Below are 24,670 nucleotides of genomic sequence, written 5' to 3'. Positions count from 1 at the left end.
CTACTAGAAGGAGACTGGCAGCAGTTGAAGTTGGGCAAACTCAGCCCATGCTCTCTGGAGAAGGAAGGGAGCTGAGAAGAGATCAAAAGCTGTCCCTTCTGATCTCACCCCATCTATCCCTACCTAATAGGGATATCCTCTTTCCCCCTACTACCAAAATGACTAAAGCAAGTTTTCTCACATGACTGAGGTCAGGTTTGGTATGACTGGGGGTGGGATGTGAGGAGGGAGGAAGGAATGATAGGATGCCTCTTTGTGCTCCAAACTCTCCTCTCCTGGCTGAATGATTCCAGAAATTCCGGTGAAGGGAAAAACAAAGCCTTTTGATCCCACAATTAGAGATAAAAGGTTTATTATAATGCAAATACTGTGGAAGAGGATGGATGTGTCATCTAAGTGCTTTCAAGGTTCACCAAAATGGATTTCTGCTTCAGACAGAATTCAATGTCTCAGAGCCTTGCCAAAGACCCTTGTCATAGCAGCACAGCACGGAAGACTCGCTTGGAAAAGTGCAAACCTTTTGCAAAGTCATACACACCCTTTCCTGCCCTCCTCACCTCCCACATCCCACCCCACTCCAACCTGCCACCTTCAAAGAGTTCAGAACCTCTACAGCAGAATTCGATGGCCACTCATACCTCTCTCAAAGGAATTTTTAATGTCATTGACTTCAACCTGCGATCCGGGCACTCTAAAGATACCTTGTTGCTGGAGACCTGGGAAAGCAGAAAATATGAGATCATCAGAACACTGAGCATGTTAATGATTCCCTTCCCCCTTTGCTCGTTCCCTATCCACATGGCCAACCTTGCATTGCATCATTCATAACAGAGGAGAGAGGATCAGTTAGGAACTTAAAAACACCAGCCCTGACTAGCAAGCAACTAGAAAACGCCTTTCCAGAGCCAAAGGGGCCATGAGCCAGAAGCTTTAAAACTAAACTTCTGTGATGAAAAGGAATGGGGAATAAAGATGGATTTTTTTTTTTGCTATTGTTTCCATATCTTCTCAGAAACATAATTAGGAATCTTCATACCCAGGCAAGTGTCACAAACAACACTGGGGGAAGGAAATCTGAAGTCACGGCTCTGGCTGATCAATGTGGAAGGAGGCAGCATCCTCACAGCACCCTAGCTCAAGACTCTTGCTAGGGAAGCTTGTGGGGAGGAGACAAGAGAGTTTACCTTAGTTTGCCATTTTAATTATTCTTGCTAAGTAGGTGCTAGACTCAACAATTTCTAGGCTGCAGAAGGGCTGAAAGTGCTGTCAGCTCCTTCTAAATCTAGTACCCTGGAGCAAAACCCCCAGCACTCTGCCTTAGTTAGCTTACCTCCAGGCATCTGAACTTGAATCCAAGACTATGGAAATGTACCTGGGAGAAAAAGGCCTACACAAAATCTACACATAAGGCCAATTTTAAAAATTAGTTAAAATAGGAAGCTATCCCTTGACAAGCTAGGGTCTTTATAAGATGTACATCTTATTTTATCTACTGCACTATAATTCGCTGGGGAATACAGAACTTGCCTTATTTGCTTTTGCATTTCAGATATTTTCTGGATATACAGTAGTGTCCAATAAAAATTTTCTGAATGAATTAATGGAAGATCCAATCAAATGGTGACTAGCACCAATGATCGGTCAACTGATTTGAACAGTAAACAAAGTTAGAGCTTAAAACATTTAGAGGGGGGAAATCTGTATACCCCATGCTTTTCCTCTATTCTTTCCTTCTCACTTTCCCTTGTTTTTCTCCCCTTCCACTCTTTTCCTCCCCTTCCCTAGAGAGCACCCACACAGAGAGTTTGTAGAGAACCTGGGCAGATATTCGACCAATTCGAAGGAAGTCAGGGAAGATGAGATCTTTCCACCACCCACCCCACCCAGATGAAGTTGATGGTGTTGCCAAAGGCTTACCGTATAAATTGATATAGCGGATGCAGCTTTCCACCACCAGGGGTATAGCCTGCCCTGAGTCCTTAAGAAAGAATGAAGACCTTTTTCACTTGGTTTGATTTGTAAAACATTTGGATGTAATCTCAAGCACACATGTGAGCTCCAGATGAAAGATGAGCCCCGCCCCCAAGTTAGTGAGAAGCTAAGCAAGGAACTGCCCCACCTTGTCATCTTCATGAGCAGGTTGGAAATGACAGGAGTGATCAATTATGCAGGAAAAGGCATGGCTACTCTAGTGCAGGAGAAAGGCTCTGCCTTGTTACCCAGCTGAGAGAGAAGCCATGGTTCTTGCAGCTGTAGTCATCTCTTCACAGAGGATGTGCTCAGGGCACTCCTGTTGGCTAGCCCTCCCTGCTTGTGGGGGATGGGAGAATGGTGTAGATTTGGGTCCTACTCCTCTGAAAAGCTAGGGGATAAAGGAGATGGGAGACTTCCAACACTCCAGAGATGCAGTAAGCTTGTAAACCAAAGATGTTCTGGAGTAGAGATGATTCACAGTCTCTCACTCCCAAATTGCCCCATCCCGGCTCTAGGCTCCAGGGGCTCAGAAGTAAAAGGATAGGAACCCAACTCTTCTTCTGGGACCTTGCAATTGGGACCTGTGCTCAGAAAGAGCACAGGTTGGGGACAAAGGCCACTTAAAGCTGGCCCATCAGGCACTGAAAGCCTGGGGCACTGAAGCTTATTTTTAAATAATCTAAGCACTCTGACATTCTCCTGAAAGGAATAAATGCTACAACTAATGTTCATTGCCTGAGTAATGTTCAACGAATGTTCAGGGTGAACCACATGGCCTCAAAATGTCCATCTGAGGTACGACTGTCTTCAATTTCCTCTTTCCAGACTGACCTTTTATGTGAAATTTTTCATTCCTCAGAATCTGGGTAAAAGATGGATTTTTTTCATGGTTCAGTTGACATCCAACATTAACCATCCCCTCAGGCTAATAAGGGACATCAGCTAGTTGTTGACCATGAGTTGTAACATTACTAAAGGATTTGAAAAAAACAAAAAAGCTTCCCAAATCCTGTCAGTTATAGAATTATATAATATTAGAGTCAAAAGGACCTTTCAGATCAACTCCCTCATTGTACAGAGAAGAGGGGAAGTGACGTGCTCCAAGTCATGTAAATATGTTAAACCAAAAATGAAACACCCACTAGCTACCTTAAAAAATAAGGAAATGAGTGTGGACCACATGGCATGCCTCTCGACAGGGAGACAGCTTGCTGGGGTTCTTTACTTTTCCCCCTAACCTTCTAGGTAATACTTTCCTCATTGATTCTCAGTGAGGAAGTGGAGAGGAAGAGACAATTGGCCAACTGGTAAAGGGAATGTGGTTTTTGTTCTGGAAGACATTATCTGGGACAGGGGGAAATACCAACCATGCCCCTCAAACCAAGAGGAATGAAAGGCCTGTCTAGTAAATACCTGGTTCCTGGCTCGGGCATTTCTTCTTCCTCTGATAACCAAAAACAAAAGCAGCAGAGCAGGAGAAAAAGAAAAGATTACGCCAGAATGGGATCAGTTAGAGTAAGCATATCCTTCAGAGAACGTGAGAGCTCAGATGCGATGGCAGCCAAGAAAGGTCAAAGTGAGACCTAAGGAGAGACTGGCCAGGTGGGTCCCGCCCCAGCCCTGAGCCTTGGGGACCAATGGGGCTCCTATCGCTCGCCACATGCCTCAGACGAAATTTCTAACATGACTCCTTCCCTCACCCAACCTGGTGCTTCAGGCCAAGGGGATTCCCAGAACCTCTTTGTCTCATCCAAAGGCAGGACTAGGGCCCTTCTGGAGGTCATCCTCATACCTCTACATGGTTCTTCCCAAGAGATTCCTTCACACATCAATCTTACTCCTGATAAAATGAATTACCCTTCCAATGTCACTTTGAGTGAAATATGCCTTGATGGAGGTTGAGGGAGCGGGGTATACTGGACATCTCTGGAGTCACAAGATAGTTAATTTAGAGACAGAAGGGGCCTTAAGTGTCATCCGATCTTGCCCACTCATTTTACATGTGAGGAAACTGAGGTACAAGAGGTCAAATGATTTTTACAAGGTAACAGAGCAGCAGAGCTAGGACTCAAGCCCAAGTTTTCTAACTTTGAAAACAGTGTTTTTTTCCATGACAGCAAAAGTGAAGCCACCTTACTATGAGGAGTTTTTGTGTTTCAATTTCAGAGATTACACTCCACCTACTCTGTAGGTCATATTGTATATATCTAGTTATTTTCATGTTTATTTTCTCCTTTAGAATGGGATCTCCTTAAGGGCAGGGACTGCTTTTGTTTTTCCTTGTATTCCACCCAGCTCAGTGCTTATCACACTGTCTAGCATATGATAAGCACTTAACAAATATTTACTGACTGACTTTAAGCCAACTGGACAGATTTTTTGTTTGAACCTTCATCCAACATACCTCCATCTCCTTCATACAGTTGGTCTGTATGAATTTTGAACTATAAGAGGAAAAGAAGTATAGCGTTTGTTTTTATTATTGCTGTCTGATGACATGTGTTTTATAGATGATAGGGCCCTGCATGCTTAGGGATTTACCTTGGGCCCTGGAGGTTAGTGGGAACAAAACTATCTCATTGAAGCTTTTCAAGAAGATGGGGCTAGTGTGCTGAAAAACTCATTCATCAAGTGTTTCACCCACTAGAATTCTCCACTAAGTGGCACCGCTATTATATCCATGCTTGTTCTTAGTTACAAAAACACAGCATGGCAAAAAAAAAAAAATGACCTTTTGTAGCAGTGTCTTAAAATCTCAAAATACTGGAATTTTTTGGCAAAGTTAGATTTCCTGTTATAAAACTAGTTTCTATACTAACACTACAGCAGAGTCACACTTTTCTCAGTCTGAAATAACAAATAGGATTCTGAAAACACCTGTTTTATTACTTGATATGACAAACTTGGTTGCTGTTTACTCAATGCTTATTATCTAGGGAATTGCTTTTCCTTCATACCAACAGCATCATTAGTTACCTGTGCTGATGCTATACTAAATAACTTTTCATGGATATGACATTTCAAAATTAATGAAGCTTCTTTATTTGTGTAAAGTCCTACAGGGAGATTTCTGAATCATTATAGAGTCATTAAATTATGTTCAGAATAGTTTTAGGGTTAAGTGCATTATTATTATATTTTAATCTTTTGAATCATAATAAACATAAGGTACAACTATTAAGTAATGAAATTGATTACTGAACAAGCATTTTATAGACTCTATAAGCTGTTACCCGGGGAGTCTATATATTTATTCCAATGATGACATCATTGCTCAAAACATTGTATGAACTCCCTTTTGGAAAATGTGTTCGGAGCCACTTTATTAGCTAAACAAGAACATGAAGCTTATAGTGTTAACATCACACCTTGTCTTGGAACCCAAATGGTATCACAATTTGGTTACTCATCTTAGTCACCAGATTTGGCCCTAAATAGTGCTGAATTATTTCCAAAAAATTAAATACACCTTCAAAGAAGAAATATTTGTCACCATTTGATATATTAGAAAAAAGCATGCAATAGGCTAAAAAGGGAATTACCAAGGAGAAATTCCAGAAATATGTGGACCAAAGGCAGTATCATTGGAATAAGCCTGGAGCTTCCTCAGTTGACAAATTTCAAAAGGACAGCATTGATTTGGATGTTCAGGATCTGCTCCATTCTTCGAATATCAGTCACCTTATTTTATATAAGCCACACCTTGTGATGCAGGCTTAATTTCTAGTCCCTCAACCCCGTGAATGTGGGGAGGTGGGGGATAAGTAGGTGAATTAAAGAAATGCCTGCTCTTCAAATGCTGTACACCTCTGTTAACCAGATTATTCAATTAAAGAGAATATTCCATTCCTCAATATCACCAGGTAACATAGAGTTCACTGTCTATAGGTGGTAACTGATGAGCCATTTTAAAAGAACTCAACATACATTGAGACCTAGATCCTATCTCCACACTTTTGTCTATGCCATTTTTTTTCAATCTGCACTGCCCTCCCTGCTCTTCTCTACCTCCAACTATCACTAGACTTTGTTTATACTAATGATAAAATGCCTTGCATTATTATCTTTTTATGTGTGTATGGTCTATCTCCCAGTTAGGTTATAAGCTTCTTGAAAGTAGGGATCTTATATTTCCTTTCAATCTTTATACACCTAGCAGAATTTTCTACACATAGTAGGAACTCAAAAAATGTTTATTAACTGATTTATTAATACAAAGATCTAAGATGGGAGATGCTGGTGGAGAGCTTTAAAGAAACTATTTGTTGAGGGGGAGCAAATAAAAGAAAGCAGGTGGAGGAAAAGGGACTAAATCTACAACAGGGTTCCATCTTTTCCAGGAATGATACCTCCCTCACCAAAAATAAGTCTCTCCTTAATCCAGAAGAATGAATACTTAATTTCTAGGAAAACCTCCCATAATAATATATTACCTCCTTGCACATTCATCCCATATGGTAGAACAGTCCCTCCCATCCTCTGCCAGTTCTTGTCACTTTCAAACATCAGTTTCACCTGAAAATACTCACACCTACTTCTTCTTTCCCAACACTAAGCACGTAAGGGTTACCACCTAAAGACCTCTTGGGATTCTGTTTGGTTGGTGTGATCTTCCTCACAACCTTGGACCATTATCTTAACTTTAGGCCAAGGCCACACCCTATTGACCGACCCCACAACAGCCCTATGTTGTGCCGCCCTCCCCCTCTCCAGGAAAGGCAGCTGAAGTTGGCGACATTTGCTCATTATAGCAGATGCCCACTCCTCCCTCCTTCAAAATCCCTGCTAAGAGAAAAGCTTGCAGCCGTGGAGGAGGCAGGATTTTACTGAGGCAGGATTGAGAGCTCTTACGGGAAACAGCAGCTTCTCCAGACACCTAAGTGTTTCATTTTCTGTAGATGGTATCTGTCAACTAGACAGGATTTGGCTCTCAAACCAACCAGCTGGGCAAATTTTTTTTTTCTCCTTAAGTAATGCCGAGAATAACGATTTTCTTCCTCAACTACTCTCTTCTCTCTCACTCTTCCCCCACCTGCTAAACATCAGCGAGTCTTCCCAAAAGGGCTTTGCCATCCACCTCAAGGTGTTACAACTAGGACAGCTTTCTGTTACTCCAGCCAGGAAAAGAGAAAGTGAATTCAATGGAGATATGTGGGATTTATTTTTTATTTTAAGTGGGTGTTACATGAGATGATGTGTGTGTGTGTGTGTGTGTGTATATATATATATATATATATATATATATATATAAAGCATTTTGCAAACCCTTAAGTGTGGCATACAAGAAAGTGTATTATTATTAGCAGTAGTAAAAATAGTTATAACCTTATAACCTGTGACTCCAAAGAGTATACTCCCGACTCTAACTCTTCTGGTGGGGGAAAAGAGCAGGACAAGAGGGATAAATTGTAAGAGGGAGGTTGTTCAGAGGAGAAACTAATAAATATAGAACATGCTTTCTTCCTCTGGTATCATGCCAAGTTTTTTTTTTTATTAGTTTTTTTGTAGATGATCCTCAGGGATTTCTTTCTGCTTCTGTCAGTAAGTCAGGCCTCTTAGTGTAGGGAAGTAGGAGAGAAGGTAGAATCGGGGTGTTCCTTTAACTATATCCCCCACACCCAAGGCTGCTGTCTGCAGTGATAAGATATGGCTGACTGAGATTCATGTGCCAGCATTTCATTTCCACTTAGGTTCCATTGGGGGTTGTCACTCACTTTCTGCCTTTATGAGCCCTTGGCTCCTTTACCATCTTATTCCTGCCCCACCCCTAATGGTGCACAGGATTGTGGGAAGGAACTCAGAGGACACAATGGCTTGGATTGGAAACCTTCACTGAGACCCAGGCCCCCACACAGAGAAGGCATGGCTCAGGCAATGGATTAAGTCTGTAGCAGGAAAAAGCTTAACCATTAGGATGAATGAGGAACAGGAAAGAGAAGGGAGGCTGCCATTACATCTGGAGCATTCACAAACTCCTCAGGTTCCCCAGCAAGTACCTTAATGAACGTTTCCATACGGCCGTTAAAGAGTTTATGATTATACACTGAGAGAGGCCTAGGTCTCCTCATTTTCTGTGGTTTAGGGGGAAGACATGGGGGCCTAGGGGAAAACGGAACAAAAGAAATCAACAAAAACAGCCAATGTAAACAGGCAACTGGAAAAGCTCTGAGAACTCATGACCAGTGAGGTGCCTGGCGGGGTGAGGGGTAGAGATGGGGTACAGGAATACACCACCACAGTCCTTGAGTCCCAGGGCTTCTGTTTACAGCACTCCATCTGTGAGCCTTCAGAAGTATATGACTATATTTCAATGGATCTTGGTTACCCACCACGTTAAGCAGTTTTTAGGATTAAACTGTTAAAGAAACATAAGCATGTAACTGAAATACATGCTAAATCACCACTATTCAATAGGAAGAAAATAAAAACATCACATCCCAAGGACCACTGCCATGTCAATCAGGAGGTTGCCATCCTGAAAAGCTGACAAGATGGAGAAGAAATTAGGAGATATGTAATCTGAGAGCCTGAGAAAGCAAGAGACTTTCAAAGATGACCACAAAGGGTAATTTCCATTGTTTTGGCTGAGATTCAATGTTCAATTCCAGTAAAATTATCTTCCTAATGCCTCCTGGCATTTCAGGTGCACTGGATTAATCTTATCACACTGGCCCACCACGAACCAGATAATTATTATCCCCACTTTACAGATAAACAAGAGGAGGTCTAGGGAGGGGCTCTCACTTGAATGAGATTTTTTTAAAAAGTGAACTAGCAGTTGAACCAGAAACGACCAGATCTAACTCCAGTCCATTAGCCACTGGCCCCAGGGTCTGTCAGCTGGGCTGAAAGTGTCTTGCTTTGGTTGAAATTGCCTTTTCCTGAGCTCTACTCTACCACAGACTGGGGCAGCCAAATAAGAAAAAACACCAGCACGATTCACCAGAGACAGTGAAACAGCCACAGACACCGTACACGTTTCCAAGGTTGCTTAACATGCATAGACCTGTGGGTTTCTATTTGCTCATCTTTTATTATCCAGGGTGGCCTGACTCAACATGGCTATTTTCCTGGAATAATCTATTTGAGATTAGGAAAAGTTCCCACCAGCCAAGAAGAAGGGTCACAGTCTTAGAGGTGGAAGCTAGTCCAGTGTCAAACTCAAATAGAAAAGAATGAAGCCAGCAAGCCACAGACTGACTTAGAAAGCCACAAATTAACATTATCTATGTTGTATTGTATTAAATATTCTCAAATTACATTTTAGTCTGGCTCAGGCCTCACTAAGGACTTTTACCTGCACCATGCTATTGGCCAAGAGCCCAGATTTCATTTTACAGCTGAGGAAACTGATGCCTAGATAGATTTAGAGCCTTGACCAAAGTCACACAGGCAGATATGTCACATGTGGCAGAAATGAGATCTGAATCTAGGTGTTCAAAGTCCAAAGCCAGTCTAGGGGCTTGAATAAAAATTTGGAAGCAATATTGGGGATCCTCTCTGGGGGTGGAGTATAGAATTATAGAACTGGAAAGGATACCACCCCGCTTTCCATTTCAAGTGACTTGCCCAAGCTCACACAGTTAGGGCTGGCAGAGATTGTCAAACACGCAAACTGGAGCTTCTGCCAGGTCAGTCATGGGACAGGCCCACAGACAAGTATGGTCTCTTCCCTGCTGCCTGGGCACTTGTTGGCTTACCGTACCAATATGCCCAGCAGATCTAAGAAACCCATCTGATCCTCTCCCAGATACCAAAGAGCAAATGTTGCTGGTCCCAGGCAGGACATGCATGGGAAGACACAGCTGCCATCCAAAACAACTAACTACAACCATTACGAAAACGAGGACTGAAAGGGTTGGTTTTACAAGGGAAAAGTATAAAGAAATAACTAAAAACGGTTGAGAAGAAGAACACAAGAGGCAAGATTCTTCCAAGCCCAACACCGATCTGCAGTATCTTGGTGAGAGAAGTCCATCTATGTTATTTTTTTAAGTGGCCTTTTGGGGGCTATCAGTCTGCCTTGGTATGGTTGAATATGAGGACCAAAAGAAAATACCCAAAATTCAGCATGAGGCCACAGGCTTCCAAACTCTGGAAGAGGGTAAGACTCGAAGAAAACAAGCATGTTTACCTTGTTTGAAGCAATGGATTGGTGGGGGTGGGAGTAGGGGAGAGAGAGCGATGGAGGGAAGGGTATTCTAATTTTTTCAAGGGATTTACACAACAATAATTTAGTGTTATCCTCACAACAACCCTGTGAGGGAGGCAGAGACTATTATGCCCATCCTATAGATGGGGAAGTAGTTGAGGCTCAAAATGGTGCCCACGTTCACATAAGTTAGGTAGTGGTAATGGTAAATGGTAATGTATTCAGGTCTCTGAAATTTGAATCCGGGGCGGGGAGAGTTGGGGGCACACAGAATTCTGAAAATGGTTTTGTCATGCACTATTCCAGTGGAATGGAGGAGACCTCCATGAAAGCTCAGGGCCAGTATAACCATATCCTTTTTGATGCACAGGCTGGATATATAAGGATAAAAAAAAAATCTAGGGTGTTTGCCTGGAGGCCTCCTCTCAAAAAAAAACCAAAACACAGTCTCAGTCCTTTGGAGCCTAGACACATGGCAAAGGAAAGAGGTAAGAGACAATTCCACTTGTGCTGTCCACCCCTGGAAAGAAAGCTAAGGATCAGTTAAAAGCAAACCCATTGATTTCTTGTCAAGGTGCTTTGGAAGGAGGCCTCTGAAGTGGAATTTCCGACAAGGAAACGTAGGGGTCCCAACTTTATACAACATTAAATTGGTGCAGACTTACTGAAGTGCTGGATGGGACACAAGGTGGGGAGCAGAGGAAGGGCTCAGCCAGGGAAAGTGAGGCAACCTAAGTCTTCCATCTCTTCTGCTGGTCAGTGGCAGAAAGAGAGAAAGAGAGAGAGAGGGACAAAGAGAGAGAGACGGAGAGATACGAGGAGGAGGAGGAGGAGGAAGAGAGAGAGATACCCAGAGAGGAAGAAGAAGCAAAAGTAAAAAAAGAAGAAGAGAAGGAGGTGGGAGGACAAAAAGGAGAGAGGGAACAGAGGAGGAGAGAGAGAAGGGGGAGGGAGGGGAGGAAGAGGAGTAGAAGGTAAGGAAGAGAGAAAGAAGGTGAGATAGAGGAAGAGAAAAAGAGGGGAGAAGAGAGAGAGAGAGACAGAGTAGAGGGAGAGTACCACAGACAGAGAAGAAAAAAGAGAAACCAGGAAGTAATGTGCCCTTTCAGTCTCAAGTTGGACCAACTTAACACAAATTATAAGATAAAGCCTGGCCCACAGTTTCTCTACGGGATGACAGTAGAACCCTAGAGAAATGCCCTCCACCCCCTTTCAAAGTGGAAAGGATGATCCAGTACCACTGGAGAGACACAACAGTTCATGGAGATGAGCACGTTAAACATAGTCTTCAAAACTGGTCAAGAATCCTCACATGATTTTGCCAATCAAAGATCCAGGAAAACCAGCCTGGACAATAGTTGCCAGATTTTAGTTTGGAGAATGTAATCTGACTCCAGCACCAGGGAAGAAGTTCATGCCTTGGGCAACCGAAATCAAGACTTTGGGGGCAATCCTGTGCATGTCATGGTCTCTGCACAGAAGCTCATCTCTTTGCAAAGACACAAATCTGCTTGTAAAATAGCAGCGGAGACCTTCCCAGACTCTCATCAATAGCAACCATTACTCAAGCTTGTTTGAAGAAAGAAGTCCAAGCTTAGAGAAAAGTTGGATTCTGGGCGTTTTAAAAAAGTGAATTTTTAAAACACATATATGGAGTTGAAAAACAGTGAGGGCAACAGCCACTTTTTCCCGTCTCATCTCCCACTCCCTATTTTCTCCAAACCCTGTGCACCAGACAAAGTGACCTATCTCCACAGGGCCCTCCATCTATATTGGGAAGCTGTACTGCGTAACAGAATAAGCATTAGCCTTAGAATTTAAAGATCAAGGTCACAGCCCCTGGTATAAGACCTCAGGAGGATCTTTGTTTAAAAAAAAAAAAAAGGTAAAAAAATAGTGAGGTCAAAACAAGTGAAACCTGGATTTGGACCTAGAAAGGGATACTTATTAATTCATTCATTGTTCTATACTTTAAATTAACCATCAACTCACTAAAGATAGGATTTCTTTCCCATTATTTAGTAGTTTCAAACACAAGGTTTCTAAAAGTGATTTTAAATTAACTTTTTGAAAACTCAAATAAAAATTGGTTTTTGTTTTGTTTTGTCTTTTTCATTTTAGCAACTTCCCATCTACCATTAGATGGTAAGCTCCTAGAGGGTAGGGACTGTCTTTTGCCTCTTTCTGTAGCCCCAGTGCTTATTACAATGCCTCCCACATAATAGGAGCTTAATAAATATTTATTAATTGATGGACAGATTACCAACTGTAACTAGTCTGGTATCTTTGTAAACTGACTAGTTTCTACACATGGGTTAAAATGACTACCAGACCTAGCCTGGAGATGATTTTGGAAGTGAAGCCCTTTGGACCTCCAGTGGAAAAGCAACAGCAAAAACAACAATTTATAAGGTTATAAGGCAAACCCCCTTGGGACCAATCCACAGGTCTAGCAGCAGATACCCTTTACTGAACTTTGCTGCGTGGAACAAAGTCATATGCCCACTGAGCTCCAGCAATTAAGGGGTGATAGAAGCTTTCATCTTTTTTGCTCTTTACAAACTTTGCTGGGAAATGTAGTCTTTAGTGCTGCGGAGAGGGGGAATATGCTCTTTTGCCAAAGTGGGATTGTCAAGAAACAATTAATGGGCTTTAAAGTGTTCTTAGAAAGCTGTTTGCACACTCACTGACCTACATAAGCTAAGAGGCCCACAGTCTTGAGCTAAAAGTCATCCTAATGTTTCCAAGCTACTGTGACCAGAGATAGAACCTGCCTGGGTTTGTCCTAAAGAGGACTCCTGATTTTCCTGCCTGGATCCCCCAACAAAAGGAAGATTGTTCAGCTCAACCTTCCCCATGTTCCAGATCCCTTTCCAGGTCAATATCCATCAAGCTGTTTAGAAGGTTTCCATTTCTCTCCATGGGACAATGTCTGAATTCACAGAATGTAAGATCACTTGGTCAAGCTTCTGGAGACAGAATCTACCATTGATATATTCATGTCTCTGGGGAGAGATGGAGGGCAGTAAGTGAGGGTAAAAAGGAAGCCTGGCAGCCAGTACCTTTGCTACCCTCTCACACCAGGGTGGACCATGAAAGAAAACACTCCTGATGCATGGGTATAGCTGCCATGGAAAGAGCTCCTGGAGAAGATCTGAAGAGTCCAGAGGCCAACAGGGCCTGGAGAAAATCAACCTTGATGTCCTGGTCTTGTCTAGCGGAATTTGTTGTATTCGCTGGATTCTCAAAATGCTTTTTCCTCCTAAATATCTAACAGCTTTGAAGCATCTGTTTAATTTGGAGACATCTCATGGCAGCACACTATTGAAGGCTGACAATGATCTTAGCTGCATGATGCCCTTGCATTCCCAGGCACCCCACCTGTTTCTGTTCTTTGTTCACCGTTTAGCCCCACATCAAAAGTACTAGCTCTTTTATTGGCTTCAGCTCCTGTGGATTCCTCTCTAGCCTATAAACACGTACAATAAAAAGGCTTCTCTACCAAAGAGAAGACAACAGAAAACCCAGGAGACCAGGACCACTGACTGCTCTAAAAGGATGACCACCTGTCAATAGTGGTCCATGATTGGCCAAAAAATCATAGGGCAGGTGGGCACTTGAGAGAGGGGCCTGAAGAATAAAGTTTTATAGGGGTGGGGAGGGTTAAGGGTCAGCATTTGGCTTTTTTTTTTCAAAGAACAACCAAAAAAAGGGGGAATGGCAGTATCTGAGATTGCCTACTTGCTCAGTTAATGTCAGCTGTTTCTCTTGAGATAACAGGCTGGAAAATGAGGGCTAGGAATAATGGGTAGACACGGAGACTTATGTGGGCAAGGGTACAAAATCTAAAGTCTCGGTAATCAATAGCAAACACTTAGTGCCTATCCAGGGCATGGACACATTGCATAGTGTTCTGATACAGTCAAATCATGGTTGTGCCATAATTGGTCCTGACTGACCAACAGTAACTCAACAAGCCTTGAGTAGAACACAATCACCTGAAGGTCTTCGAGAATCCAGGCATGTAGATGAGAGTCAGGACCTCAGTGACAAATAAATCATTATCTCATACAATGTAGTGAAAGGCTGCCCAAATGTAACCTAGCTCCCTCAGATACAACCCATCTCAGTATCCGCATCCCGGGCCTGTAGTTCATAGTGCTACCAGGTATTTAGGAAGCAGTTGGCTAGAAATGATACTGCAGCTACAACAAAGGGTTTGTCAAATCTTATGAATATTCTCATATCATTGCCCCCTGAGTAAGGGGACATCAGGAATATCACGGTGTATTTAATCTCTTCTCCATCATATTCCCTGTTCTGATACCCAACTCAACATATCTTCATCCAGTAGGAACCATGCACTGAAGCCTGGGACCATGGCCTACCTTAGATCCCAATGGGCACAGGAAAGAAACAGGCAGCCTCTCCTCCCTCCCCCCAACCAAGTAGGTTAAAAAACAAAGTCCTGGGGCTCTTACCTTGTGGTGCCACACTCTGCTCTTTCACCTAGGAAGAAAACTATATGTGAATTTTCAGGTGGTTTTCTCATCCAGAGATGGCACATTTATCTTTTAAAAACAAGACCAAAAAAACCCCAAATCCAGGTTTTTACGCCAGAAGTCAACTGATTGTGACAAACAGGAAAATGAATGCATCCGAAGGCACCTGCTGCTTGTTTCAAGGGACAGGCTTGTTGCTCTGTTTCCCGTTACTGATATACCTGGCCCACAGACAGGCCATTAAAAGGTCTAGGCATCTTAGAATCAAGGGGCCACAATGGTACCAATAAGAAAGAATAGTGCTAGGAGACTGACAGTTCAGGGCCAGCCCTGATGGGTTTCTGGATAAGGCAAATCACACTGCCTGGTAGACAGTAAGTGCTTACTAAATGTATGTTGATTGATTGGTACCTTCCTTCCAGCATTTGGATTCAGGCTATAGTGGGAGATGATGGGTGGACAGCCAAGTGCTGAAGCAGAATGCACAAAAGGGTCAAAAAACCAGCACAAGACCTCTAGGTCATTGGGTTGGTTCTTTAATCAGGATTTATGGTGAGTCAGAGACAAGAATTAAACAGAACAAGAAGGGGTAGATGGGCTATGATCTGTTCCATGGAAGAATACCCATATTTATGAGGTCAAGGATCATGAGACCGTAGACTCTGAGCTGGAAGAGACCTTAGAGGTTATCTAGTCCAACTTCCTTATTTTAGATGTGGAAAGTGAGGCACAGGGGGAGTTAAATGACTTGCCCAAGGTCATACAGGTAGCAAGTAGCACAGAACTCAAATCCAGGTCCTTTGATTCCAAATCCATCACTCTATCCAAATGAGTTCTGGGAACGGGGGGGGGGGGGGGGGGGGTGGCCGTCCCTTGTGGGTACCACACTGCCTCCAAATTTCAAAGTAAAATAATGGTGACTTAAAATGAAAGAGAACTCTCAGAATGACAGCCCAAGAGCTGTATTTGGAAAAAAAAGGAAGGCTCAGATCCTTCCCTTTGCTATGGTCTTTTTAGTAGACCTGTGTCTTAAGAAGCTCCAGCCTCCTGGTCGCCACTACAATACTAGACCCCCAAAACAAAAGGTCCAAGATGTCGGCCCTAACTTACTGAAGCCCAGGGATGGCCTATAGCTCTTAGGATTGAGAGAAGCAGAGCTTGTCCTCCTATTTCATGGATGACCTTCCAAGAGCATCTAGCTCCACAATAGCCCAACCCAGCTTTCCCAACGAAATAAGCAATGGTCCCATGACAAAGTGTTTCAAACTCTAGTACAGGCTCAGATCTCACCCAAGTAGTCCCTGAGGATCCACCAAAAGAGCCTCTATCTCCTTTCCAGGGCACTTGGTAAAGGAATGTGATTTGAGGCATGATGGGATAGGGGAAGGGAGCTGGGTGTGAAGAAGCAAGAAAAGATTCTGTCCATGGGTAGGCTGGCCGAACAACAAAGATCCTGGGTATTCCAGAGCAGTGCTGCCAAACTCAAACAGAAACAGGGGCCACTAATTCATACACAAGGATCCCTGTGGGCCACATATTGACTTAGTTAATCTAGTTCTGGTACACTCAGGAGTGTTTTAGGCTGCACGTGGCCAAGGGGTTCATGTTTGACACCTCTGCCCTAGAGGCAAAAGGGGGCTGAAGTTAGTGACATCAAAAAGGCCCAAAGCTCAGCAGATCGAGGATGGGACCCTACCAAAAAGGAGAAGAAACTCCACAGAGAATGGTGCCAAGCTCAGTGGGAGTCTCCATCCCACCTGAGGGGTGGTCCTGGGGAGGGGGTTCTATTCACAAGGGGTTTTTGCAAAGTTTTGTTTGGGGCCCTGCAATGAAAAGTAACACCGGTTCATATGTCCTGAAGGCTCAACAATGGCGGAGGCATTAATGGTGGATCCAAGGTGGACCCAAGGTGGGAAGGGACAGCTCTCAATCTCTGACTAAGGATCTATCCATAATTCACCAACCCCAGTGCAAATGGAAGAACTGTGTGCTGGCATAGAAAACTTGGATTCAAGCGAGCCATAGCCCAGCAATCAGCCGCTCTTACAGATTGCCCACCCAGAGTAGCAGCAGAGAGCAGGGGCACCCCAACACCCCAAGCCCTTGGCAAGGCCTCAGTTATGGAATGGGAGCTCCTTGAGGGCAGGAACTGGGTTTTTGCCTCTCTTTGTATTTCCAGCACTTAATACGGTGCCTAGCACGTAGCAGATGAAACAATGATGATGAAAATAATAGCTAACATTTATATAGTGCCTACTAGGTACCAGGCACTGTGCTAAGTGCCTAATACATGCTTGAGGACCGACTTACTTGTACTCACTGGCTCTATAATTATGCATTATATGCTTTATAGGTATTTATCGTCTCCTCCATTAGATGTAAGCTTCTGATGAGTACGGATTGTCCCATTGCTTGTACTTACACCCACAGTTTCTAGCATAGCACATGACACATAGTAGGTCCTTAATAGATATTTGTTGAATGATTGACTAATGAACAAGGCATGGGGATGGAAGATGTTAAGAATGTGCCTGGTGAATGGTAAACAGTCCAACTTGTTTTGAAGCTTAATGTGAGAAGGTTGGAAAAGGTAACCTGAAGCCCATCTGTGGAGGACCCTGAATGCCAGGCTAAGGATTAGGACTTTAATGAAAACAAAACGACCTTTCTTCTTACGCTACCATTTGCAAAAGCCACAGTGGGATTTCCTCCTTCCTGGAGCCTTGGAAGGAAGGTGCTGGTTGCCATGACAAATAAACATCCAATCCTGCTCTGGCATTTGCAAGAACCTCCTGGATGGCTCTCTAAGGGGCTCCCTTCTCTCTAGCCACCTCCCCCACGGTTTCTTCTAGCCTTCTGCTTCAGAGTACATCCCCTGGAGGAATTTCCACTCTACTCCTAACATCCCACACCCACCTCATCCTCAGCCCTGCCCCCCTCCTGACTGGGGACAGCCTCTCCAAGAGCACTATTTCCAGAAAGCTGAAGTCTTACTTCACTCCACTCCCCCGCTCTGGCCACCTTCTACACAGCCTCCTCGCCCAAGAAGTCAACCATCTGGACACTGCTCTCTACCCTATTCACTCCCTTTTCCCCTCTCATCTTCCAACTAAGAAACATGGCCAAATAATATCTCTTAGTGTTCCTGGACTTGTTGGTCAGTCGTTTTTCAGTCATGTCCAACTCTTTGTACCCCATTTGAGGTTTTCTTGGCATAGATACTGGAGTGGTTTGCCATTTTCTTCTCCAGCTCATTTTATAGATGAGGAAACTGAGGCAAACAGGGCTAAGTGACTCACCCAGGGTCACGGAGCTACTAAGTGTCTGAAACCAGATTTAAATTCAGGATTGTTCCTAGATGGAGTGTGTTAATTAACTCACTCCCCTATGGCTTTATGCACCATCTCACTACCTGGACCAAAATGCCTCTACCTGGCTACCACTCCCTGTAGCCTCCCTCCTTGAGGCCAGGAGGTGCCTTTGCTTTGTACTTCTATCACCTGGGCTTAGCACAGTGCATATCCATTCATTCATTCATTCATTCATTCATTAGTTTGTTCATTCATGCATTCATTCATTCATTCTTCCTTCTCTTTCTTCTTCCTACAGCATTTTTAAACATCCAGAATCCCAGCATTCTTCCAGAAGCCCACCAAAGGTGCCTGGCAGAGGCAGAAAAAACAACCAAAAAGGCTACCAGGGTGAATATCAAGGAATGGGGACCAATATCCCAAGGAGGGTCGGTCAACAAGCATTTACTAAGAACCCACAAAGTGTCACATATTGTGCTAAGCTCTGAGATTTCAAGGAAAGGCAAAAGACAGCCTATCCCTCAGTCTAACAGAGGACAAAACATGCAAACAACTTTATACAAACAAGATCTACACAAGATAAATCAGAGATAATCAACAGAGGATTTGAGTTAACTGGAGCCCCGACCAGAACAAAAAGGAGATGAGTCAGAGGTTTTTCCAATTTCCTGGCTTTCCACAGCATCTTTCCCTAAAAATTCAGAATCCATCTGCTCTGTCGATTATCTCATCTTACTCATGGGCATCAGGAAGGAGCAGAATCAATCTCCCTCACTTTGCAGATGAGGCCCATAAAAGTTAGAATGACTTGTCTAGGGTCATGTAGGGAGGAGCTAGAAGCTAGCCAAGTGTCTCTCAGAGCAAGGTCTCTCAGACCTTGGGAAATAATCACTATGGACCTCTCCGCCCATGCCCACACTCAAATACTAGGACCCTGAAATAACAGGGAGCGGGGATTAGGCAGAGCAGAAAAGAGCCAGGAGATGTCAGGGTCCCTGGAACTGTGGAGCACTCTCATGGAAGGGGAAGCAATCAAAGGGAATGAGAGAAAAAACAGGTTGGAAGTGGAAAGTGACAGACTTTAGTCACAGCTGGAAGGTCATTACTAAATAAGTCTCTTTGACAGTGATGTCCTAGGACTTCCTGGGTACGGAAACAAGCCCTACGTATGGTCCAAGTCCAAGATGTCAGGTATAGAAATTCAAAAAGTGTAGCGTAAGAAGTTCTTTACTTTCTCTATCAAAACTGGGTGGCTAAGATAGGGCATGATAGCAAAGTGATGCGGGAGAGGGGCTGGACAACTTTCTGCACAGCAAAGAAGATAAAGAAATGGAGTTTGGAAAGACAAAAGGCACTCCTATCTCCAGCCCTGTGGAGGTTGTTATTGTTCAGTCATTTTCAGTTGTGTCTGACTCTTCATGACTCCTTTGGAGTTTTCTTGGCAAAGATACTAGAGTGGTTCGCCATTTCCTTCTCTAGCTCATTTTATGAACAAGGAATTTGAGGCAAACAGGGCTAAGTGACTTGCCCAGGGTCACACAGCTAGAAAGTATCTGAGATTTGAATTCAGGAAGATGAGTTCCTGACTCCAGGACCAGCACTCTATCCACTGTACCACTTAGCCACCCCCTAAGCATTTTATTAAGTACTTACTATGTGCCAGGCACTGTGCTGAGGCCTGGTGAGACAAAGAAAGGCAAGAACACATTGCTTGCCTTCAAGCAGCTCACATTCTAATGAGGAAAATGACAGACCAATCATTATGTATTTAAAAGATATAAACAAACAGCTAAATCCAAAGTCATCTCAGAGGGAAAGCCCTAGCAATGGCAGTGGAGGAGGAGGCTAGGCAGAAAGGCCTCCTGCAGAAGGTGGGATCAGAGAGGGGTCTTGAGGGAAGACTGGGAAGCCAGGAGCAAAGCGGGAAAGGTGGAGCTTGACCTAAGCCTTTCGAGAAGCCAGAGATTCTAAGGGTCAGAGGTGAGGAGGGCATGAAGTCCTGACACAGGGGATGTCTCATGTGGTCATCAAGTTCAGGGGACAGCCAGAAGATCAGTGTGGCTGGAACATGGTGTACATTGGGGAAAAGGCTGGAAAAAGACTTGAGAGCCAAATGGGGAGGGCTTTAAATGCCAGGTTCCCCAGAGCTTTGCAGTTTATCCTAAAGGGAATAGGGAGCCACTGAAGACTTTAGGGTAGGCATCTGCGTCTTAATAACATAAATTTGGCAGAGTGTGGAGGATGGGCTGGAGATGGAAGAGACTAGAAGCAGGCATACCAGTCATTACAAGAGTCCAAGCAAGAGGTAATGAGGGACTGAATTAGGGTAGGGGAGGGTTTTCATGGAGAAAAGGAGACAGATGTGGAGGTAGAATCAATGTTATATGTTCTGGGGAGGAGATCACAGATTTGGAGCTGGAAGGTATTTTAGAGACTATTGAGACCAATGCCCTATTTTGCAGATGAGGAACCTGATGCATGAAGTGGTTAAGAGACTTGCCCAGGGTCATACAACTAGGAAGTGCCCAAGGTAGGATTTGAATTCAGATCCTCCTGACTCCAAGAATAGCACCCAGTCTGCTATGCCATGCTGTCTTTCACGATGGAAGAAACAAAAATGATTCTGAGGTTGTAAACCCGAGGGACTGTCAGGATGTTGTTGAGTAGGTGTTTTACTGTTCCCCAAAATGAGTGAGGGACTCGGAGGATAGCTAAATCATCACACAAAGCCCCAAGCCAAACTGAGTCAATTTCGCACTTGCCCTAAGAGTCCTGGAGTAAATGCTCAGACTATGGTTGAAAGCCACAACACAGAGTAAGACCCTGCTATACAGAATGTCCCTAAAGTCTGGACACAGGCAAAAATGCATATTTTCAAGAAACCAAGTGAATGAAATTTTCAACAGCATTTTATTTAATTGGAATATCAACAAAAAACATCTTCAATATGATTTCCATTATTTGTGATGCAAAGGTTGATGCACTTTGCAAGATTCACATGAACTCGATGCAATAACTCCACATTGCTGTCAATTTTAGCACATTCACTCTTTATGCGTTCAATCAAGTGTGTTGCTTCTCTGATTTTCACTGAGTACACCTTCTCCTTTAGCAGACCCCAGAAAAAGAAGTCAAGGAGGCTAAGGTCTGTTAATATTCCAAATATTTCAAAATATGCATTTTTTCCTATGTGTCCAGACTTTAGGGACACCCTGTATAGAGCCTCACAGTATTAGAGATTTGGTTATCTGAGAGCCAAAGGAGGAGTTTCTTCCTATAACACAGAAGGCTTAGGTTGCAAGGTTTACCTGATCCCCTGACACCCCTGTAAGCACAGGGTTTCCAAAGCTTCAGGCATCTGCAAAGGTTCAACTAGTTAGCTGCTCAATGCTGGAAATTTATCAGGATGAAACCTGAAAGACCCTGTAGTGATGCTTTTCTTTAAATTTTTCAAAGACTCTTTCGAGTCTTCATTTTAAGTTAATTCACATAAACTTGGTCCCATGAAATATGCCTGGCTCCATCGTCAAGAAACAAATCTCACCCCGAATCCTAGATCATTAGAGATAGAAGGAGCCTAAGCGATCATTTCACATTTCACATTTCACAAAGGAGGAAGCTGACAGGTAATGTGATTTTCCCAGGGCCACACAACAAGCTACTAGCAGACATGGGACTACAATCTGGATCTCCTCCTCTCAGCCCAAGGCTCTTTCAGCAACATAAAAGGAACAAGTGCCCAAAGACCCCCAAATGATGGGCAAGACCCAGTGGTGTATGTGTTGACACATCTCCTTACCTTTTGTAGTCACCTTTACCCAAATGTGCAAAAGGGACAAAAGCAAAATATGGAAAGTGCTGGTTCAAACAGAGTCTGGCCCTTGTTGTGACGGGCTGTGCTCAACTTGGGGCTTGCAGGCAAAGTAGAGGGTCCTTCATGCATCATCCCATGCCCACAGAAATGCCATGTTTCTTAAAACTTCAGTGCCCTGAGATTCTCCTGCTTGGTTCTTCTCTCACCATCCCTACACTTCTTTTTTCCCCCATATTTATTTGTTTTATTTTTAATTTATGGGAAAAAACAAGCATTTCCATAACAAAGTAACATAACAACTATGATTGCCCATAAAACTGCAAATCTATTACTGCCAGTGGAATTGTGAACCGATCCAACTATTTTGGAGAGCAATCTGGAATTATGCCAAGACAGCTCTTAAACTGCCTATGCCCTTTGACCCAGCAATACCACTACCAGATCTGTTTCCAAAGATAAACAGGGAAAAAGGGAAAGAACCTATATGTTCATCCCTACACTTCTAAAGCCATGTTTCCTGGTTAGTCAGCTCAAAGCTCCAACAAAAGACTGTTAAATCACATCTTGGAGTAAGGTGGGGCTGAAGGCTAAATAAACTTGGAAGACTACATGGGTCAGGATCTGAGCCAACTAAAACTAATTAATTTTTTATTGCATTAAGAGCATCCATGCAAAGATTTAACAAAAGATTGCATTTCCTATGGCTAATGGTAGAGCAGGAAAGAAATACTCTGTCCTCCAAGTAAGAGTCATCCAAAAACCTATAAAGCATCCTGTCTTCCAAAGAGGAGATAGCTCACTTAGGAAAACAATGCTAAAGTCGCTACTAGTAAACTTCCTTGGTTCTGCTTTAGCTGTCCTGAAAGCCTCTAGCCAGTGCCCTGCTTTTAAAGGTAAGGCCCAAGAGACAAATATAGTTCACTAGGCATGTCCATGTCTCCCAGAAGCTGGTGGGCTGGAAGACTGTCCCAGCTCCCACCAGGGCTAGAATAAGAAAGCTGACAGTGTGACGGTGCTTTGCACGTAGCAGGCATTTAATAAATGTTTGTTGAATGAATAAATGTGGAAGGAAAGACAGTATTGCTTGTCCTAGGAAAGGTAGGAAGTATGGGGGGGGGGGGGGGAATTACAAAAGGCATTAGGTAGAAGAAAGGACCTAAGGTGAAAAGAAATGAGTCAAGAAAGGAGCTCTCCCTTCTCTTGTGCCTTTCAGGCCTCATCTTGTGCACTAGGCTTCAGCCTATTATCATTCCCTGAATACAACTTGGGCTTTCCTGCCTGCATACCTTTTCTCAGCACATTCCCATCACCTGGCATGACATCCCCTTGCTCCTGGAACTACCCAACAAAACCCAATTCACTATTCAAAGCCCAGTTCGAATGTCACTTCCTCCAAGAAGCCATCCCTAATCCTCCCCAACCAGCAAGGGACCTTAAAGATCTAGTCCAACACCTTTCCTTTTACAAATGAGGAAACTGAAGCCCTAAGAAAGGCTGGTGGTCGCACTGCCCCTAAAGCATCAAGGTCTCTTCATCAGCCCAGCTGGTCTCATGGAACTGGGTACATTTTATACAGTTGTCGCATACTACTTCATATTCTGATACATGTTTTAGTCCTCTCACTGGACTGAACGCCCTTTGAGGTCCTCACCATGTCCCTATACAGTGCCTTGCACACAGTAGGTGATTAATAAATAACCAATGAAGGAAGGAAACAAGCATTTATTAAGCACAACATGTAAACCAATTGTCATACCCCCCCCCAAGCTCCTCAGCCTGTAGTCTCCTCTTTCTTCTCCACCATCCCCTCCCTCCTTCCCCCAGAATTCCTACTACCTGGAAGGCATTAGGAATAAAAGTACAAGGGTGGAGAAGAACCCTGCCCTCTCCCTGATCCCTCACTTTGGTGTGGGCCCCTTACATACTACCCTGGCCCTGAAGCCAGAGGCACGGTTGGGCACAGGTCAGGGAATGGAGGGAAAAGAGAAATGCCCGTCCTTGGTGAGCCACTCCCAGAGGAATCCTTTCAAGACTGACAGGGCGCAGGGAGGAACATTTGGCTGGTCATATAACACAAAAAGTCAAGAACAGGCAGGGAATTGCTTCCTCACTGTGGGGCTTTAAAAGCTGCTCAGGAAACCGGGCTTCTCCCTGAGCCTGGAGCACAGGACTCACCTTCTCCAAGGGTCTGCTTGAGTAAGTCATGCTTAGCCTGCAGCTTGGTGATAAGATTACTGCCATTCACATATTCTTTAAATTTCTGGAAAACACAAGGCAGGAGACAGTTAAGGATGGTGGACCAAGACAGGGGCTCCCACTTCTGCAGTTCAGGTTGGTGCTGGTAGGGGTAGGCAGAAAGCAAAAGAAGAATGTGCCACCCTCCAAGGAAACCTCCTTAAGGCCTGGGGTAGAAGGGACCCCAAGAGGGATTTCTGTTTGCTCTCTCACTCTATGCTATTCAATAGTGTTGACCTTATTAGCCTCCGATCCTTTGGCCCTGGGCATGCATTTCAGGTCAGGGTCTCGAAACACAAGAAATCCCAGAGAAAACAGCCCAGTGAAAGCCCTCTTGTCAGCTGGAGCTCAGCTGAGCAGGGTTCCTTCTGTCATCAGACCTCAGGATCCCTTTGTGCCAACAGCAATAAAGACAGGAGACTTTCCAGGAAGGGGAAGGGAGGGCTTTATCAGATTTTTCAGACAGCAGCTTCCAAACAAGGCTTATTTATTTGGGTTGTGGGTGGGGAGCAGAGAAGGGGCAAGGGGAGATGGTGCCCACTCTTCTAAAGATATGCTCAGCAGGCATGCTTTGATTTTGAAGCAATCTAATAATGATTTCTTACATTTGTGTATAAACCCCTGCTTTTCAAAGTACTTTTATGCATTATCTTACTATTGCTGTGGTGGTTCTTATAGGGAT

At 43.8% G+C, this 24,670-nt stretch overlaps 1 protein-coding gene across 2 annotated transcripts in view; it reads right to left on the bottom strand.

The window, feature by feature from the left end:
* Nucleotides 1–24,670, bottom strand: part of SRGAP3 (SLIT-ROBO Rho GTPase activating protein 3) — a 274,924-nt gene that overhangs the window by 39,358 nt on the left and 210,896 nt on the right. Inside the window, exons 10-15 of one of the 2 annotated variants that reach the window (XM_036737985.1) lie at nt 23,929–24,013; nt 14,608–14,635; nt 10,792–10,878; nt 3,388–3,418; nt 1,918–1,978; nt 639–716 (exon numbers count right to left, since the gene is read on the bottom strand). In XM_036737985.1, the coding sequence (XP_036593880.1) occupies nt 639–716; nt 1,918–1,978; nt 3,388–3,418; nt 10,792–10,878; nt 14,608–14,635; nt 23,929–24,013 (370 nt within the window). Of the gene's footprint in view, nt 1–638; nt 717–1,917; nt 1,979–3,387; nt 3,419–7,970; nt 8,074–10,791; nt 10,879–14,607; nt 14,636–23,928; nt 24,014–24,670 lie in introns of both variants that reach the window. The other variant, XM_036737984.1, reaches the window with a different exon arrangement.

Source organism: Trichosurus vulpecula, chromosome 9, assembly GCF_011100635.1.
Source record: "Trichosurus vulpecula isolate mTriVul1 chromosome 9, mTriVul1.pri, whole genome shotgun sequence".
In the NCBI taxonomy this organism is placed as follows: Eukaryota; Metazoa; Chordata; class Mammalia; order Diprotodontia; family Phalangeridae; genus Trichosurus; species Trichosurus vulpecula.
Note: the sequence above shows the minus strand (reverse complement) of the source record. Positions and strands in the feature narration are given on the sequence as shown.